The sequence below is a fragment of the Pomacea canaliculata genome, linkage group LG11 (genome assembly GCF_003073045.1).
Source record: "Pomacea canaliculata isolate SZHN2017 linkage group LG11, ASM307304v1, whole genome shotgun sequence".
Lineage (NCBI taxonomy): Eukaryota > Metazoa > Mollusca > Gastropoda > Architaenioglossa > Ampullariidae > Pomacea > Pomacea canaliculata.
This window is the reverse complement of record NC_037600.1, coordinates 13,915,078-13,934,328: the sequence shown is the minus strand read 5'-3', so window position 1 is coordinate 13,934,328 and position 19,251 is coordinate 13,915,078. Positions and strand designations below refer to the sequence as shown.

The window sequence follows — 19,251 nt, the reverse complement described above, 5'->3', positions numbered from 1 at the left end:
AGTATCTTTTTCTCAGCAGCTGGCCTAACTTCTCTCTCTCTCCAATTCACAAAGAGGTCCCACACCACTGTCAGCCCTGCTATTTATTCTCCCTCCCTCGAACATTCTAGCACAGACATTCTATTTCGTCGCAATAAAGACATTTTTGAACATCGCTACATTGTTGAACATCATTTCCTCCCTCGCGCAAAAGACAAGACATTTTTACTTTGAACATTGCTACATTGTTGAACATCATTTCCTCCCTCGCACAAAGACATTCTATCTTTTACATTGTTGCCGTGCTGAACATTCTGGAATATAGATGCAAATCTACAACCCAAAGACATTATACTTTGTACACTACTAGAGTGCTACAGTCGTGAAAGTAGCCAACATGTAGCCAAGCTACAGCTACTTTCTAAAATGTAGCTACGGCTACAAGCTACAAAATTTGTAGCCGGCTACAGTAGCTGTAGCTAGGCTACAGCTACTCCCCATCCCTGTATGTAATAACAAACTGAGCTCATCTAATAAGGGTCTTTTTATTTGTTGATGTCAATAAATAATGGAACTTTTAGGCATTAGGATTGTGAGTATAGTAAGATGATAAATTATTTTATGTTGGTCAGCAAATTTTTTTAGAGTTGAACAGATAATGAAATTACAAAGTATGTAGAGCCTTTCATTTCTAGGGTTTTATTTTGTGTACATGTTTCTTGTATACATGTATTTGACTGTAGGTTTGTTTTGAATTCCTTTGTGTGTGGTGCATTCAGCAAACATTTACACATGTACAAGCGCCTTACAAATTCAATTATTAATATTATAAATAAGTTTACTTTATTTTCCATTGGATCTGAAATCAAGTTGCTGTGGATAAATCCAACTACTTTTGGAAATTCACAGGCCCGATGTGTCTACATATCTTTGTCTTTTCACCACATAACCTTGATACGGCAATGAAATTCCGTTAGGTGCTCGCCGATGCAAAACATCGGTGACTCTCGCCACAGTACGAGTAACAGTCGATTTGTCTACAAAACTCTACATCAGTGAATTCTCCACACACTTCTTGGAAGCTTGATGTGGCAAAATATCGTAGAGTGATGAGCGCTTGTAGTGAAGATATAAGTGTACCTTGCCGACTGGTGACAGCGACCTCCCATGTCACTTCAGCGGTCAGTGCTAGAATGTTCTCTCCTCTAAAATGAATTTCGCAATACAGTTTTAAGTCATCCAACACTTCAAATGGGTGCAATCTGTCACCAAACACCCGATTTTGTCTCAACCATCGACGTTGCTGACAGTGAACACAATGAAGGCCGCTATATTTCTTCGCGAGTAGTGAGTTATTCAGCCCCGAGAGCTCCGGTTACTTTAAACGCAAGCCGCCAGACACAAACGTCTGATTATAGGACACGGGCCAGCCAGTAGATAAAGTAAGACCTTTTTTTAAACACTGCGACCTGCTAAACCCATTCCCGACACAAAACCCCTTTAACACTCCGTTCTTAGTCAAAGAATCTAAAAAAAATTAAAAAATTGTGTTTTCTTTTCACTTTAATAGCACGAATCCACTGTGAATATATGGGGACCACTCGACCTCATATAGAGAAGACACACATCGAGCACAGAATAAGAGAGAGAGAGAGCACAGTTATTATCCAGACCCTGATAATAGCTGTCGAGGAGTAAAAGACGGGCGATGAGTTTTTGACCAACAATTTAATATATTTTTTCATAAATAGCAAAGCCTTTTTTATAACCTTTCTGTTTCACAGTTTCCGAGAAAATCGCCGCTAAATAAAGAGCTGGCTCACTAGATAGTAAATCGGCCAATGACAGTAAACAGGATGTGTAAATCTCCGTCTGTGCACTGTGAATGACATTTTGAGAATGGCTGGAATCCAGGTAAGTCTCAGCCTGATTTGGTTTTAACTGTTTCGTTATGTACATCACTCGTGAAATAATACTGACTCACTCTTCCTTCCATGTCTACTCGTTTTCTCCTCTGGTCTGTCTCTTGTTGACCTCTCACTATTTATATCAAGAGATCCGATGTGTAGGGATTCAAACTCTTGGTCTAATGGCTGAAGCGGTACAACATCAATTGTTCGAAACGTTAAGAGCTAAGTCTGATACATATAAAGAAAGTCTGGAATAATATTTGTTTAAGCTCATTTGTTTGTTCCTTCGTATTCGTGGGTCCGTGTCGCAGTCTAAGGCAGCGGTCCGGTGGCGTAACGGTTAACGCTTGTCACCAATACAGTGAAGGTTGGCTGTCCTGGGTTCAGCTCTCGTCTCGGGCACGCTGTTCTTTCTCTTTTAACAGAGCTGGCTGCCTTGCCGTGATATAGTCATAGTTGCTGGCTCGGCGTAAAAACGCTAATTCCCCCCCCACACACACACACACACTCGCAGTCTAGGCGCTTTTACGTATAAGCGATAACAAACGAGACTGCTCAGTTTGTGAGTGGAATAAATTTGTCTACAGGAGCAAATTATTTCGAGACCATATCTCATGGAAGCTTCCGCCGACAAATAAAACTGTTGTTATATTTGTTTCGAAAAGCTGGAATGGAAATGGTTAGTTGGGAGGGAAAGTCATTCCGTCTAGAGGTGATTTCCCACTGACATGGTAGAGGGGAGTAGAAAAAGTACTGGGAGAGAACCCCCGAACACTGGCCCTGTGAACTCGTGTCACCTATAGCGAGTGTCCCGAGACCCTTCACTGTAGGGGTTTCAACCACTTGAATGTGAATGCAAAACTCGTCATTGAATACCTGGTGCAAACGTAAGGTATCCTCAGCTGTTGAAAGGGGGAGTCGAAGTTTTCTCCGGGTACTCCGGGTTCCTCCTCCTACCTCCCCACCCATAGTGTGAAATCACCTCAAGGTGGAAGCACTTTCCTACTAGCTAAAGCAACCATGAATTTGAGAATTTGAAATGCTTTAGTAGCAAGATGTAGTGGATTTAGTTAAAGACTAAACCATCTAGACTCTAGAGAATTTAAAGATGTCCTCGATAATATTTCTTTGGTTAAACTTAAGAAGTCTTTTCCCATGTCGTTGGTTCCTCATAGACTAACTTTACCTACCGCTCCTGACTATTGTTGGTGAGCATCTGTGCCGATCTGTAATCATCGAGTGCGGCTAGGATATCCTTTTTCGGCACTGACTTTATGACCCTTTCCAAATAATCGTAAAATCTTGGTGCTTGGAGGTCGGAGTGTAAACTTTGATAAATGGTAATATTATGCCTAGCAGAGTTGCGAATGGAAATCAGTCTGTAAATGATTGCTCCGACCACTTTTCTTTGTACAATGATGAAGATACTCGTGTTAACACGCTCAGTGCCATGCACAAATGCTGGATTTTCCTTATCTAAACATAGATGACTTTTAATGTCTCTTACTTTCCAGTCTGATGCAAGTTTTGAGTTGCACCACGTAATTTTAGGTACAGAAGCCTCGACCTTTGATTGTCCAGCTTCATACATTAGACCTAAGGACGAAATTTCTTTTGAGGAAAAGCAATTTTGATCATCATAGAAATATATTTTGTTAACATGTGCGAAGGGGAGACTATCAGAATCGACAAAGTTGCGAAATGAAGGTAATGCCATATACAAGTCTACAGAAGGACTGGCACCACTTCTTCAGATCGAGCGCCTTCAGCGGGCAGTCAACCTGTACAGCAGAGCCCTTGATCGTGCACAGGATGCCGCCGACAGGTAAAAAACATTCTCTTTCTACCCTCTGTATGTAGGGCTACGTGTGTGTTTGTGCGTATATTTTCCTTTCTTTGTGTATGCATGGTATGGTGTAGGACACATGGGAGGATGACAGATCTTGAGGTCGTGATGTAAGACTCCCTTCAATCCATTTCACTGTAACTTTGACCCACAGCGTTGTTCCACACACAATCTCCACTTCTCCAAGACTACGAGGTACAACAGGCAAGAACGAGACAACTCGCTTTGCTCAAGAAAGAGATTATCGCCCTTTTTAGCCAGGATATGCGCTCATGTAGAACTGTTTATTAAAATACAGGTCCTCAGCATGCAAAAACATCGCCATGGCGTCCTGGAAATCAGCAAAGGCAATGATGGCGCTTCCGGATGTGGAAGAGAAGATTGTGTTCTATCACTTCAAGCAGGCTCTTAAACATTTCAAGGTAATAAATAGACCTCAGTCTCTCTACATATAAATGCGCAGTATTATTGTGGCTATCATTATTACTGTGTTCCGTCGCTCTTGAAATCGTCTTACAAAGAATGCCTCTTTTTTGTAATGCCTGGTGATTGGTTTATTTAGTAGGTAAGTAGTTCCACCTTGAGATGATTTTGCACTAGCTGGGAGATGGGGGGAGGAGGGAACCAGAAAAAACCCCTTATGCCCTGTGGACAGGTATCCAATAAAGAGAGTGTGTGAACCCTGAGTTTCTCACTGCAGTGGTGACAAACAAGTGTTTTAATCACTACACTAACGGGTGACAAGTGTATAATAAAGTAAATAAAAGTTGACTTGTATTGCGTCCTGGAGCCGTAACCTCGCCTCTTGTGTTTGTGTCTCTGTGTTGTGTGTTTTGTGTCTTTCTGTTATGTCTACTTCTCTTTCTTTGAGCATCGATGTTTTGTGTGTCTCTCTGATAAGTGATTTTGAGCATTTCTGTGTTTGTACTTTTGTGTCTTTTTGTTTGTGTTTTTATCTTTCTTTATTGTGGTCATATTGTATGCTTTGTGTGTCTCTGTGTTGTACGTTTCGTGTCTCTCTGTATTGTGTTTTTTGTCTGTTTGTGTCTTCTTCGTTGTGTTTTTCTTTCGTTTTCTGCATAATAAACATTAGTCAAACTAGTTTTATATCTGTGGTTCGTGGCCTGTGTCACGTTATTCCTAGGAGGCTGAAAAATCGGGAAGGTCGCGTAACATACAGTGGCGAGCGTCCTTGACAACTAGCGCCCTCGAGTGCTGGAGCGACACCAAGAAACGTCTGGACAAATGGGAGAACGAGGAGCGCAGAGTCTGGGAGTTACAGCCCCTACTAGGACTTCTTTTTCATGATGCCACTCTGGTAAACACACCACTAAATGATCGACATTATCTTACACACAATATTTCATCCCAATCGTCTACTGAAACAGACTCGAATCATTAGTATTAATCTTAATGAGTATGAACCAATTTATGGTGGCAGGCTAAAGAACACTTCGCCATCGCACAGACTTACTTTTCTTGGTCCTCGGCGGCACTGACAAAACGCGACTTTAGAAAAGCTTTGAGTCTTCTGGGAGACTGCAACTTCCCTCTGAACGAAGCCATGAGGCTGGGGAAGGAAGACCAGGATCTCATGAAAGAGTGCCGTGTGCTGGAGGGAGAGATCTTTGACCGCAAATGCGTGGCCGAGTCCATTCAGGCTCGCACGAATGGTAAGCGCACTAGTGTAACTCTTGTGATGGCAGGGCAGACAACCAGCGATGGAAAAGTTATCGTTCTTTAAAGATATATCGGATCACTGCTGTGTAGGTATTAATTTTGTAAGCAGACCTGGAGGAAGCCAACTACGTATTGTGTAAGACTGGTTTGAGAATTAATTTCTTTTCCAGATATTATTTCAAGCATTTGGCTTGCAGGTTAACCGTAAGAAATAAGTCTATTTGACTTAATCATAGTTGTCATATGCGGTTTTATACAGGAACTAATTAACTGAAATAGACGCCTTTTACAGTAATGGATTACATCCGTTGAGCAAATCAAATGCTATTCAAGCTACTTTCTACCTCTCGAGGTCTTTCTATAAGCATATATGAGCAAACAATCGTTTTACAATGTTTATTTACTTTTTTTTTAAATCCATCCGATTCATTTTCATTCTTTGTGTAGCCTAGTTTATCTATCTCTCTGTCCAGAGAGCAAATATTTATACACTCTCTGGTACTCTTTTGGAAAGGAGACGAAATTCTGAAGATGATCACATTCGAGACCGAAGACCTGAACATCAACATGGTGTGGGAGGTGATCGACTGGTACCGACAACGCCGCTCTGCTGATACGTGAGCGGGACCTTGAACTGGAGGCCATGGCCCTGAGCAGCCTGGGTCTCGTATACGCCAAGGTAAAGTGGGAATGTTAATGTCTTGCTGTGGAAGTATACTTAAATATCCACGTCCTCCGCAAAATTCGTCGATGCCAACAGGTAATAAAATGTGTTTCCTTCAAAAAAAAAATTGTTGAAGTTATCGTCCCTTCAGAGGAAGCCATCATGAACCGCTGGTAAACATCGATGATGTTCGTCACATTTTGCAAGCTGGAGGGGATTATTACAATTTATGTTTGTCTGTTTACTTACATACTGTCTTAATAGCCTCGTGTGAAATTTTCCACTGGGACTGATTCGCACGAGCGTGGTATATGTCACCAATCGGGTAGGTCTTTGATTTTGCTGTAGACTGTATGTTCATAATCAGATAACTACAATGTTTCAGGTACTGAAACTCAAGTATTACGCCAAACTCTATCTTATGAAAGCCATTGAATTAGTCAGTATCATGGTACCACGAAACTGTCTTAACGAGGGTAAGTGTTTAGCCCTTCAGTACTTCACTTATAAGTATTAATCCTTCGTTCTGTTTTTTTTTCTTTTTGTCTGTCGTGTTTTTGTTTTTGTTTTTTTACTTGTCTGCCTCCCAGCTGCCAGAATAAATATTTTTGCTGCAATATGTGTTGCTGACTTTGACCTGCATTTATATCAATTCTAAAATTTGCCATTATTTTGGGGGAGGAATTTGATTTCGTATGGATAAATTGGGAGCACAAAATGTCTATTTATAGGCAAAACAATATTAGATTGAACTGGCAGGAATGGGAAGATTATATAATTATAAATAGCAGTGATAGCTTTTCTTTATATTCTACTTATGTTATATCAGCTATTGATTTCAAAATGAATTTAAATTACTATTTGTTGACGGTTTTAGTCGCATTTAGAGTAAATATGTCTAATATTGTTATTTTTTATCTATGTAGAAGACCTTCTCATGATCTGCTTTGTCTATTGTGTAAAATGAGGAGTATAAAATTCTCTTTACTCTCTACTGCCAAGATTTACATCAACTTCGAGAAAGATGAATACAAAAATGACTTGTATTAATCTAGACACTTTAAAAATGAGTTTGCTATTGACTTCAACTAAACAAATGATTTTAAAGAATTATTAAAGGCAATACGTGTATCTAACCGTCTGTTCTGTGGGGTAATGGTGCTTGGACAAACAATAAAAATTCCGTCATAATATTTTGTCATTTTCTGTGCATCGTACAGAATGGTATCTCTCTGCGCAAAGTATACTGCAACAATACCAGCAGGAACAAGTCTTGGCAGACGACCTGGAGAAGCAGAAACAGCGAGAGTCAATCGTGAAGGAAATCAAAGACGACCTTGACAAACTGAACGAAAAATTCACAAAGTCCTCAAAAGAAGATTTCTTGAAATACGTCTATGCGACTCATCCCCTTAAAAACCCCAAACACAAGTTGGATGAAAACGCCGCTTTTGAGGATCAAGTGGCGTTGAAGAAGCTGTACCTGAAGGCCGTTACCCACTATCACCCTGACAAAGTGGACGAAGAAAGAGATGGAGCAAAGTGGAAGGTTATGTGTGAAGAGATCACAAAACTGTTAAATAAGTATTACCAGTTCTTTAAAACTGCAGGTTAAGGTTTCAGCTCAGGAAAAAGTAGATTAGATGCCTCTGTTTTTAAAATGTGAGATGTTTCGAAACGTGTGTTTTTTAGAAAAAATGTTCAATTATCAATATTCTTCTATGACTGTAAAGTAATAGTGTGAATAGAATATAATCAAGTACATCCGGTGGAAATCTTTAAAATGATTAACTAGTCAATAAGTAATTTTTCTATTGTTTTTCTATTGTTTTTCTATTCTCTATAGTGTAATGGTTAATAACAATAAATGTAAAATTTGTAAAGCGCATACTCTTAGCGCTTAAGAACAAGAACGAGACATGGGCAACATACGAGGGACAGAAGAAAAAGCAAAAACACATAAACGACCAAAGGATAAATAAACAACAGCACTGATGATGAACAAAAGACAAAGATAAATAAACATAAAGAGGATTCAAGTAACAAGGACTGAGAGTATCTAATTTTACAAAAGATTACAGCACCATTTCTATGAGACGTAATGCGTTTGAGCTTGGGTTTTTTCCTCCAATATCATCAAGATAGAAACAGAGAGTTCTGTCCCTTCGCCCAACACGCTGAGGGCACCGGCTCTTTTTTTTTATTGTTTGTGTTTTGCTGTCGTGGTTCGATTTGGATAAAAATGTTGGACCGTCATGTTTACATGCGCTTCTGCTGTGGTTTCTTCCTCTTCTTGTTTGCAGCAGTACTGTAATGTTATTTTGAAGTGCGAACTGTTCGGATCTATTGGCTGGACTCCACTCCGTCTGCTTCACTCGCTTCGGCAGCGACATTGAGGTACATTAAATAAACTGAAGTGATGATCACCCTTTTGCAGTTTCATGTGATAACATTTCTTCATATTCTCAAGATTACTCAATATCGTCCCATTATTCTCCTGATGCCACACACCTGATTCTGTGGAGTCGTTACCGTTACATCTACAGTTATCCCCCTTTACTGCCAGAACGCAGTGAGTCCTCGCGTTGTTCTTCCTTCTACACCTTTGTTACTATTTTCAATTCAATTCAATACAACTTTATTCAACCAAAAGGGCAATTATTGTTACCATTTTGTGGTTTTGTTCTACATCTTTGTTATTATTTTGTTAACTTGATCTACATCTTTGTTACTATTTTATGATCTTGTTCAGCGCAATAAGTTTGCCTTTGGCTGAGATATTGTACTTTATAAATTCCAACTTCTTCTTCTTATTATTATTAACAACCTTTTCCATAACGCTAGTCCCTTTTCACATCCTTTTGCAATATTATGATACTCTCAGTTCTTGTTATTTAATTCATTCCTCCGTGTTTTCTGTATTTGATTTTATTCTTTGTTTAAGTTTTTTATTCTTTTATAGTTCATATGCTATTTGTTTTCCTGTCCCTTGTATGCTATCCATGTTTCGTTTTTTAAGTGCTAAGAACATACTCCTTAGGATTGTGAGTATATGCTTACAAATTTTACATTTATTATTATTATTCTTGTTAAAATGGTTTATGCTCAGATTGATAATGAAATAATTGATGTTAACGACAAAGCCTGTACAGATCATGTTCTTAGGGACAAATGAAAATTCCAACTGTATTTAACAAAGCAGTTCCAACAATAAAGTCTATGGGCAGTTACTTTTAGAAAGGACATTCCTATGCATGGAAATAACACAAAAAAACTGCTGTGAAGAAGCTATGCATGTTTTGAAAGATAAAAATTTTCTGCTACACACATATGCCTATAACATTCACCAACTGCTTGAATCTTTTTTTACGAACATGACTTTCTACCTACTGAGAAAGGTGGCTGCTGGATCTTGCCAATGGTAAGTTAGCAGTCATTATTTATATGGAACTATTAAAAGGGAAATGGCTTAGGCTGTAGGTGATCTCATTTTCTGATAAAAGTGAGAAGGAACACTGGAAGTCATATTATGCAGACATGAACACAGAAGTGTTCTTGCCCAGATGACAAGACAGGTGCACCCTGCATGTACCAGTATACTATCATAATTTTTTTTTTATGTTTCTTCATAAAACACATTTCCTGTTAGGAATATCAAAGCGAGTAAACAATAGTATTCTGCAGGAATGGTTGATAATCGAGTAGACATCCCTGAACGTTTTACTTTGAATGAAAACTTGGAAACTGTAGACACACCACTTGAGACTGATAACAAGCACAGGACTGAGGAAATACTGAGACATGACTCAGGATGACTTTGACATCCCTACCATAAACAGGCTAAATGATAATGTAATACAACAATTTAAAAATAACATAGACAAACTTTTTAAGAAACTGAAAATAATTAGAATGAACTTTTTGCCTGCTGTTGACAGTTTTTATCAACAATTACAAAAGTTGAGAACCACAAGTACACTGTCAACAGCACTTTTTAATTTTGGAAAAAAACATGGGAGTCTCTTCAGTTGTTCGACGAGATATTATTCCTGTTCAGCCATCAGCAATTGCCTGTCAAGCATATGTTGGTGGCAGAAAAACAACAAATGCCATGATTTTCTGATAGTAAAAACTAGAAAATTTTAACAGAAAGCTGCCATCGCCTTCCAAACAAAACAAAAGAACAATACAAAGCAACACAATGTCAGCCGATCTGTGAAAACAATGAAAACCTTTGGAAAGTGCCACGTGGTACCATGCAAAGTATTGAACAAAAATGAATATTCCATAGCTGATCACTTATTCTCACTCTTTAGCATTAATTTCAAAATTTATAAATCATTTACAGACTGAGACATGATATGATTTTTATAAATATAAATTTACTCTTTCAAGAATGTAAATATAAAACTCCTTCAATGCATTCAAAAGTATCAGGGTGTGAAAGTTTGCATTAGAAGTGGATTTATTCTTGTAGGATATAGTTATTTCTTTTGATGTCGACTAGCGGATGCCTGTAGGCCTGTTTTTTATATTAATTAACTTGCCATTAAAATGATAAACAATGGAGGATGCAGTCATGTTCATGCATACATGTGTAGCAGAAGATTTTATCTTTGCTGATTCATTAAATTATTTATGTTGTTATTTAGTGATGCTTCATACTTCTAAATCTAAAACGTATGAAGGTAAAATTAGGGTTACACTGTTGTAATTACGAAATTGGAGGAAAAGAAAAATATAGGTGGAATGGTTTTGTCTTTTGTAAATGTTTATAAGTACTTGGATATCTACCATACAAATAGACGGTTTTGTGACGAAGTGTGCAAGTAAGAGGAAAAAATGCATTGTTGTGCAGAATGCAAAATCTATTTCTGTATAGATAATAATTACTCTGTAGATATATGTATTACTGACATTTGTTTATGCTTAGGCACAACAATAATCTTTCATGCAAATATGGCTCAGAAATATGGGGGAGAAAAACAATGAGCTGATATCCAATTACCATTAAATCAATGCTTTGCTGAAGTCAATAATAATAAATGGATAACAACTGCAGCAACGCAAAAATTGCCATGAAATTATTTAATGCTGTTGCATCTTCAATAAAGTTGAGTAAAGAATATTTGAGAACATTATATTATGTAAAATGTATGTTTATGCAAAAAATGTCATCCTAATGATATTGGGGATGAATACCATGCACTCTAATTTTGAATAGACTATGATGTAAACTGTTTCTCTAATTCTGCTGGAATAATCAGATTTCATACAACTTTAAATATCTGGTAGCATTAAGAAAGATGTTTCAACAAAATTTGTAAGAATTATATAATTGCCAACCTAAAATAGCAAATTGTGTGAAAAAGAAGTAAGATCAATGTTCTTATTGTCTACATAGAGAGTATTTAGTTATTTTGTCTTCGTTTACCTTCTGTATATTTTATACATAGTTCTTCAAATATGCTGTACATTACTTATTTCATTGTTGTGTATAATATAGTTTGTTCTAGATGCCCTCACAGGATTCTGGGTCCACTTTATAGGGCTCTAACTCTGATTATACATGTTTCAATATGACAGAATGAGAGCGAGGGTTGAATAAAAGACTTTTGTTACCTTTTGATCACTATGGAGTTAATGACGAACTCCGAAGTTTTATACATTTTTATATTTAATTCTTTTCCACAATGGCAGCATCATTAACTCCCACTCTCTTCTTCCGGTACACACCGAGCCGTTTCAGGTAATACAACCCATCTCCGCCATTTTGGTGACTTACACGCGGTGTGTCACACATCGCTCACCGCTCACCGGTGCAGGTATTTCACAAGTTTTACCAGTTAAAAAGAGGAGCTACAGAGAGAAACCATTTTGCTGTTCATATCTCATCCTATAAAAGATTCCAGTGGAGTTCAGGTCACTGTCGTAAAAGTTGGTGGGCGACGAAGGATTACCGTGATGACGTCTGCGGCCAAAAGAGTAAGTTCCAAAACTCATGCAATTAGTAACCACCATCATTAATCTGATTTTGCGATTTCTAAGCACTCTGTGTATATAATTATCACTAATAATTATCCCCCAATCACGTATGCAGAGGAATGTTTTTAGGGGTGGGTCTGTATAGATAATAGTGTCGAGTAAATGGAGGCCATCAAGTCAACTTTCTAGTGTAATGTCACGTGGCAAATAAAAGAATTCGTTTTCTTTTTGTCTGAAACCCCTGTCGTTGGTTCCTCATAGGCTAACTTTACCTAACATTCTTGCCTGTTATTGGTGCACTTCTGAACCGATCTTTTTAAACTGAGTTTACTGTACTTCGATCATGAAGTATTGCTAGGACATTTTTCCTTGGCACTGACTTTATGACCCTTTCCAAATAATCGTAAAATCTTCGTGCTGGAAGGTCTGAGTGTAAACTTTGATAAATGATAATAATTATGGCGCCTAGCAGAGATGGAAATGGAAATCAGTCTATCGGAAATGACCACTTTTTTCCCGTACAGTGTAGAGCAGAGCATACTCGTGTTAACCCACTCAGTGCCATGCACAAACGCTGGATTTCCCCTGTCTACTTATAGATGACTTCTACTGTCTCTTACTTTCCTGTCTGGTTCACGTCTTGAGTTGCACCACGTGTTTTGTGTACAGAAGTCTCGACCTTTGATTGTCTGGCTTCATACATTTATTAGAGTTAAGAAAGGAATATGTTTTGCGGAAAAAACCAATCTTCATCAGCAAAGCAATATTTTTTGTTGACATGTGCGAAGGTGAGGCTATCAGAATCGACAAAGTGGCGAAATGAAGGTAACATTATATACAAGTCTACAGAAGGACTGGCACCACTTCTTCAGAGCGAAGGTCTTCAGCGGGCAGTCAACCTGTACAGCAGAGCCCTTGATCTTGCAGAGGATGCCGCCGAGAGGTAAAAAAAACAAACAAACAAACAAACCTCTCTTTCTATCCTCTCTCTCACTGTGTGTGTAAAACTGCGAGCATGTTTGTGTGTACATTTTTGTTCGCTCTCTCTCTTTTTCACTGACACAAATTCGCCAGATGCACACCTTTTTCTGTTTATTATTTCGGTTATCCCATGTGTCCATGATCTAAGACAGGTTTTAGAGACACCTTAGTCAGATCTAGATCAGGTATAATGAGTGACTTTTCATAAATTTAGGTACTTTAAACAACTTGTTCTTTATCCAATGTTCGTTTATTTTACTGCGATGAGAACAGGACTCATGTAGAAATGTTTGTTATAATACAGATCCTCAGCATGCAAGAACATCGCCATGGCGTCCTGGAAGCTTGCAAAAGCCAAGATGGTGCTTCCGAATGCGGAAGATAAGATCGTTTTCTATAATTTCAAGCAAGCTCTGAAACATTTCAAGGTAATATATAGACCTCAGTCATTCTGTATATATATGCGCAGTATTACTTTTGTTATTATATCATTATTACTGTGTTTTGCGCCTCATGAAATCGTGTTTCAAAGTAGAGTTATGGGCGTTTTTGTTCATAGGAGGCTGAAAAATCAGGAAGGTCGCGTGAGCTTCAGTGGCGAGAGTCCTTGACAACTAGCGCCCTCGAGTGCTGGAGCGACACCAAGAAACGTCTGGACAAACATGAGAACGAGGAGCGCAAAGTCTGGGAGTTACAGCCCCTACTAGGACTTCTTTTTCATGATGCCACTCTGGTAAACACACTAGTAAATGATAGACATTATCTTACAAACAATATTTCATTCCTACCGTCTACTAAAACATACGTGCATCATTAATAATCTCCTTCCTAATGAGTATGAACCCATTTATGGTTGCAGGCTAAAGAACACTTCGCCATCGCACAGACTTACTTTTCTTGGTCCTCGGCGGCACTGACAAAACGCGACTTTAGAAAAGCTTTGAGTCTTCTGGGAGACTGCAACTTCCCTCTGAACGAAGCCATGAGGCTGGGGAAGGAAGACCAGGATCTCATGAAAGAGTGCCGTGTGCTGGAGGAAGAGATCTTTGACCGCAAATGCGTGGCCGAGTCCATTCAGGCTCGCACGAATGGTAAGCACACTAGTGTTACTCTTGTGATGCCAGGGCAGACAACCAGCGATGGAAAACGTTATCGTTCTTTAAAGATACATCAGTGCTGTGTATGTATGAATTTGTAAGCAGATCTAGAGAAGGCTAACTACCTGTTATGGACGACTGGTTTCAAAATTAAGTTCTTTTCCAGAGATCATATCAAACATTTGGAATTTTAGGTTAACGCTAAGAAATAAGTCTATCTGACTTTATTTAAACTTATTATATGCGGTTTTATACAGGAGCTACTTAACTGAAAAATACATCTTTTAAAGTAATCGGATTACATCCATTTAGAAAATCAAATGCAAATAATCACAATCTACTTTTCTACCTCTCGAGGTCTTTCGATAAGCATATATGAGCGCTCAATCGTTTTACAATATTTATTTACTTTTTGTTTTAATCCATCCAGTTCATTGTCATTCTGAGTGTATTCAAGTTTATCTCTCTCTCTATCCAGAGAGCAAATATTTATACACTCTCTGGTACTCTTTTGGAAAGGAGACGAAATTCTGAAGATGATCACATTCGAGACCGAAGACCTGAACATCAACATGGTGTGGGAGGTGATCGACTGGTACCACAACGCAGCTCTGCTGATACGGGAGCGGGACCTTGAACTGGAGGCCATGGCCCTGAGCAGCCTTGGTCTCGTATACGCCAAGGTAAAGTGGGAATGTTAATGTCTTCTTGCTGTGGTAGTATACTTGCAAAGCCACCCCCACCATAAAATTCGTCAAGACGCCAGCTAGTAATAAAGTATGTTTCTTTCCAAAAAAAAACATTGTTGAAGTTATCATCCCTTCAGAGGAAGCCATCATGAACCGATGGTAAACATCGATGATGTTCGTCACATATTGCGAGGTGCAGGGAATCATTACAATTGATCTTTGTCCGTTTACTTACATACTGTCTTAATAGCCCCGTGTGAAATTTTCCACTGAGACTGATTTGCACGAGTGTTTGAGCGTGATATATGTCACCAACCGGGTATGTCTTTAATCTTGGTATAGACTGTATGTTCCAGTAATCAGATAACTGCAATGTTCCAGGTTCTGAAACTCAAGTACCACGCCAAACTCTATATTAGGAAAGCCTTTGAATTAATCAATGTCATGGTACCTCGAAACTGTCTTAACGAGGGTAAGTGTTTAGCCCTTGAGTGCTTACCTTAAGTCAGCGGTTCTCAACCTTTTACTTGTGGCGACCCCCCTGACGAACACCGGTACGTCCGCGACCCCACTTAGCCAGCTAGGTCGGTGGAAGAGTGGGGAGCCTTAGCTAACATCGAACGCCGCGTCGAGGAAATCAACAACGGAAGAACAAAGTTCGTATCTGCAAGAAGTATAACTGTTAATGAAATTTTACTAAAGCAAATTCTGCGGTGCTAATAAATATTATTTTATTGGACACTCACTTTGACTAAGGAGAAGGTTGAGCCTGCTTGCTGTTGCATAGAGAAGCGAACCTGTGTGCGATGTTCGTACCCACTGCTATTCGCAGCTCAGCCTCTGCGTCCACACGATTTCTGTATTTAGACTTCAGTGCTGCCAATGCTGAAATTCCTTGCTCACACATATACGAAGTTGAAAATGGCAGAAGATCTTTCATTGCTTTCTAAGAAAGCACCGTTGATGCTAATCCAGAATGTTGGCACTGGTGTTGTTTGGAAGGACATTTTCAGGACTCGAAAGGTCGATGAGCTGCTCTTCTTCTTCCGTGGACAACCCGCTTGTGCTAGGATCAGCCAGAAATGGATTACGAATCCAATCGTATTTAGTCACATCAATTTCAGCGAAGTAATGCTGAAACCTTTCTTGCAGTCCGTTTAGATGGGCAATAATTACATTCTTCACCTGATTTTGCGTCCACAACGAAATTTTTCGGACGAAAGCATTCATCTTGTCAGTTGTTTGTAATATGGTGGTGTCTTTCCCTTGCAGAGAAGTATTCACAACGTTCAGCTTCTCAAATATGTCCGAAAATATGCCATTAGCAGCAGCCATCGGTCGTTCTTAAGCCCCCACCCCGCACTGTGTGGTCATGGCCTTCTGTCAGGGACCTAGAGTACTGATGGACGTTTCCTGAGTGCGTGCCTTTTAGATGTTTTTTTTTTTTAAAAAGAGAGAAGTGTGACTGGAGAGGGAGAGGGGAGTCAGCGATGAGAGATTGGGGGAGAGAGAGGGCAAAGGGCGAGAGGAGGGAGATTGGAGGCTTAATTGTTGAGAGGGGGATTGTGTTTTGAGTTTTGGAAGTGAGAAGTCACTGCATTGCCGAGACAGTGTACTTGAATAGGGAGAAGCGATTTGGAGTTTGATCGCCCTCACCACTATACACAATGTAAGCTAATTTCACTAATACCGGTATAAGAAACTTTTAAAAAAGGACCACCTTCGCGACCCCCTTGTAGGCACGTCGCGACCCCCCAGGGGGTCGCGCCCCACAGGTTGAGAACCAATGCCTTAAGTATTAATCCATAGTTCTGTTGCTTTTTTCCTGTCTGTCGTCTTTTCGTTCATCCTAGTATTTTTTTTTTATTTGGCTGCCTTCCAGCTGCAAGACAAATACTCTTGCTGCAATATATGTTTCTGACTTTGACCTGAATTTATATCGATTCTAAAATTAATAATAGGGAAAAATAACTGGTGGCTATAACACGGTTCCCAGTCACTTAATCCCCAGACACTTCATCCCCAACGCTTCATCCTTAAAATGAAATTTTAACTATAAAAATTATGAAGCCGGCGAAAAATTTAACTGAAATTCAAATAATTATCTTCATATAAACATCACAATAAGTTTTTACAATTAAAATAAATATTGAAATACATTAATAATATTCAAATCATGCTATTAACTTCAACGTCATTTGAACCTCTACAACATTAGTTAAAGTATTTTAATTGTAAAACTTATTGTGATGTTTATATGAAGATAATTATTTGAATTTCAATTAAATTTTTCGCTGGCTTCATAATTTTTATAGTTAAAATTTCATTTTAAGGATGAAGTGTCTGGGGATTAAGTGTCTGGACACCCTATAACACTAGCGCCTAAACCAAGAGGCCCCCTGTTTTCATACCCGTATGGGGCACGAAAATTCTCTGACTCCATGGAGGCTTGGGGATAGGCAAAGCAGTGCAGTGAGAGGGAGTAATGTATTGCTCAGTATTGCACAGATTTTTCTTGCTTCAAAACTTTTCTTGAGTCTATATGGGCGCCCTCAAAGTGAAGTTTATGAGAAATTAAACAGGCACCCAGCAAAAATAAATTCATTTTAGAGCGTAATGTTTACAAAAAGCTTTTGGATTTAGATGTGAAGGGTGAAGGAAACTGAAGATTTAATATTTGAATGAAGTTATTTTGGGGGAGGAACTTTATTTCGTATGGATAAATTGGGAAGCACAAAATATGTCAGATGACAGATTGTAACTGACAGGAATGGGCAGATCATATAAATAGTAATGAGAGTTTTTCTTTATATTCTACTTATAGTATATCAGGTATTGCTAAAGATTGAAAAATGAATTCAAATTACACTTAAATTACTATTTGCTGACAGTTTTACTCGAATTTAGTCTAATATTGTTGTTCATTATTATCTATATAGAAGACCTTCTCATGATCTGCTCTGTCCATTGTGTGAAATAAATGAGGAGGATAAAATTAGCTTTACTCTGTACTGCTAAAATTTTCTCATCTTCGAGAAAGATAAATACAAAAATAATTTGTATTAATCCAGACACTTTTAAAATAAGTATGCTATGTACTTCAACTAAAGAAATGATTTTAAAGAATTATTAAAGGCAATATTTGTATCTAAACGTCTATTCTGTGGGGTAATGGTACTTGAACAAACATAAAAAAATCAGTCATGACAGCTTATAATTTTCTCTGCTTCCTACAGGATGGTATCTATCTGCACTAAGTATGATGCAACAGTTCCAGCAGGAACAAGTCTGGGCAAACGACATAGAGAAGCAGAAACAGCGAGAGTCAGTCATGAAGGAAATCAAAGACGACGTTGACAAACTGAACGACAAATTCACCATGTCCTCGAAAGAAATTTTTTTGAAATACGTCTATGCGACTTATCCCCCTAAAAACCCCAAACACAAGTTGGATGAAAACGCCGCCTTTGAAGACGAAGAGGTGATGAAGAAGCTGTACCTGAAGGCCGTGACCCACTATCATCCTGACAAGGTGGACGTAGAAGAAGATGGAGCAAATTGGAAGGTTCTGTGTGAAGAGATCGCAAAACTGCTTAGTCACCAATACCAATGCTACAAAGGTTTACTAAGTTAAGGTTTCAGATCAGGAAAAAGTAGATTACCCGAGTCTGCTTTTAAAATTCTAGATGTCTCAAACGGTGTGTTTTTTGAAAAAATAAAGAAAACCTTCAGTACACAGTAAGAAACAATATGTCTTAGAAAAGATCTCATTAAAGTATTTTTCTTGAACAGCTATGTCTTTAGAGTATTTTATTTCAGTTTAGTCAGTGTAATTAAGATTATTCAAAATTCTAAGGTTTTAGAGCAGCATAGGAAAGGTTCTCTCACCCAAACACTTTCTTCTTCACTTGTGGGTGTTACTGATGTGATGTATACATTGTCAGAATATCAGAGATTATTATATACGGATATAGGCACTATTATGGATCAGTGAAAGTTATTCATTTGTAATTCAATGACTAAAATAGATTAGTACTACAAGAGATTTACTTTGACTACTCTTGTCTTTCACTTCCGTTTTCATTGTATCTCATCGTGGTTGAATAAACTGTAATTTTAACGTGATTTTCATATGAATCGGCATTTTCTGTTATTTACAGAGTGGATGGCTGATGGAAGAGTCCGAATTATAGATCATACAAAGTTATTAGTATTATTAAATGCATGCCATTAGCTCTGTAGATTGAACCTTATTAATGAACTAAATATCAGCTGTTTACAACACTCCGTGGGATGTTTCTGTTTGTAGCTCAAGTTTGCTGACCTGGTGTCTCGTATGCTACACTGATAATCTTGGCCTAAATATTTAGATGTTGATGAAACACATTCCTAAAGAAGAAAAACAAAAATCACAAAAGAT

General features: G+C 38.4%; 2 protein-coding genes across 3 annotated transcripts; both read left to right on the top strand.

The window, feature by feature from the left end:
* Positions 1-1,863: 1,863 nt before the first annotated feature.
* On the top strand, positions 1,864-18,622 carry LOC112575014. 2 transcript variants are annotated; one of them, XM_025256493.1, is made up of 8 exons: positions 1,864-1,893; positions 3,560-3,714; positions 13,350-13,473; positions 13,605-13,778; positions 13,905-14,136; positions 14,662-14,825; positions 15,213-15,303; positions 18,068-18,622. In XM_025256493.1, exons 1-8 carry the CDS (start codon positions 1,879-1,881, stop codon positions 18,463-18,465), a joined length of 1,353 nt encoding a protein of 450 aa, XP_025112278.1. In that variant the 5' UTR covers positions 1,864-1,878; the 3' UTR covers positions 18,466-18,622. The 2 variants fall into 2 exon arrangements, with proteins under 2 accessions (XP_025112278.1, XP_025112277.1); XM_025256492.1 differs by lacking the exons at positions 1,864-1,893; positions 3,560-3,714 and adding exons at positions 10,305-12,064; positions 12,853-13,007.
* LOC112575020 lies at positions 5,948-8,255 on the top strand. The gene is made up of 3 exons (XM_025256502.1): positions 5,948-6,094; positions 6,465-6,555; positions 7,300-8,255. Exons 1-3 carry the CDS (start codon positions 6,059-6,061, stop codon positions 7,692-7,694), a joined length of 522 nt encoding a protein of 173 aa, XP_025112287.1. The 5' UTR covers positions 5,948-6,058; the 3' UTR covers positions 7,695-8,255.
* Positions 18,623-19,251: the final 629 nt, after the last annotated feature.

What these genes read in the sequence shown, in the direction of transcription:
- LOC112575020 (XM_025256502.1), top strand. Translation starts at nt 6,059, where the DNA reads ATGGCCCTGAGCAGCCTGGGTCTCGTATACGCCAAG. An exon ending in TGGGTCTCGTATACGCCAAG is followed by an intron (nt 6,095 to 6,464) that starts GTAAAGTGGGAA and finishes ACAATGTTTCAG; the next exon opens with GTACTGAAACTCAAGTATTA. An exon ending in ACGAAACTGTCTTAACGAGG is followed by an intron (nt 6,556 to 7,299) that starts GTAAGTGTTTAG and finishes TGCATCGTACAG; the next exon opens with AATGGTATCTCTCTGCGCAA.
- LOC112575014 (XM_025256492.1), top strand. Translation starts at nt 12,044, where the DNA reads ATGACGTCTGCGGCCAAAAGA. An exon ending in AAGCTCTGAAACATTTCAAG is followed by an intron (nt 13,474 to 13,604) that starts GTAATATATAGA and finishes TTTTGTTCATAG; the next exon opens with GAGGCTGAAAAATCAGGAAG. An exon ending in TTGGTCTCGTATACGCCAAG is followed by an intron (nt 14,826 to 15,212) that starts GTAAAGTGGGAA and finishes GCAATGTTCCAG; the next exon opens with GTTCTGAAACTCAAGTACCA.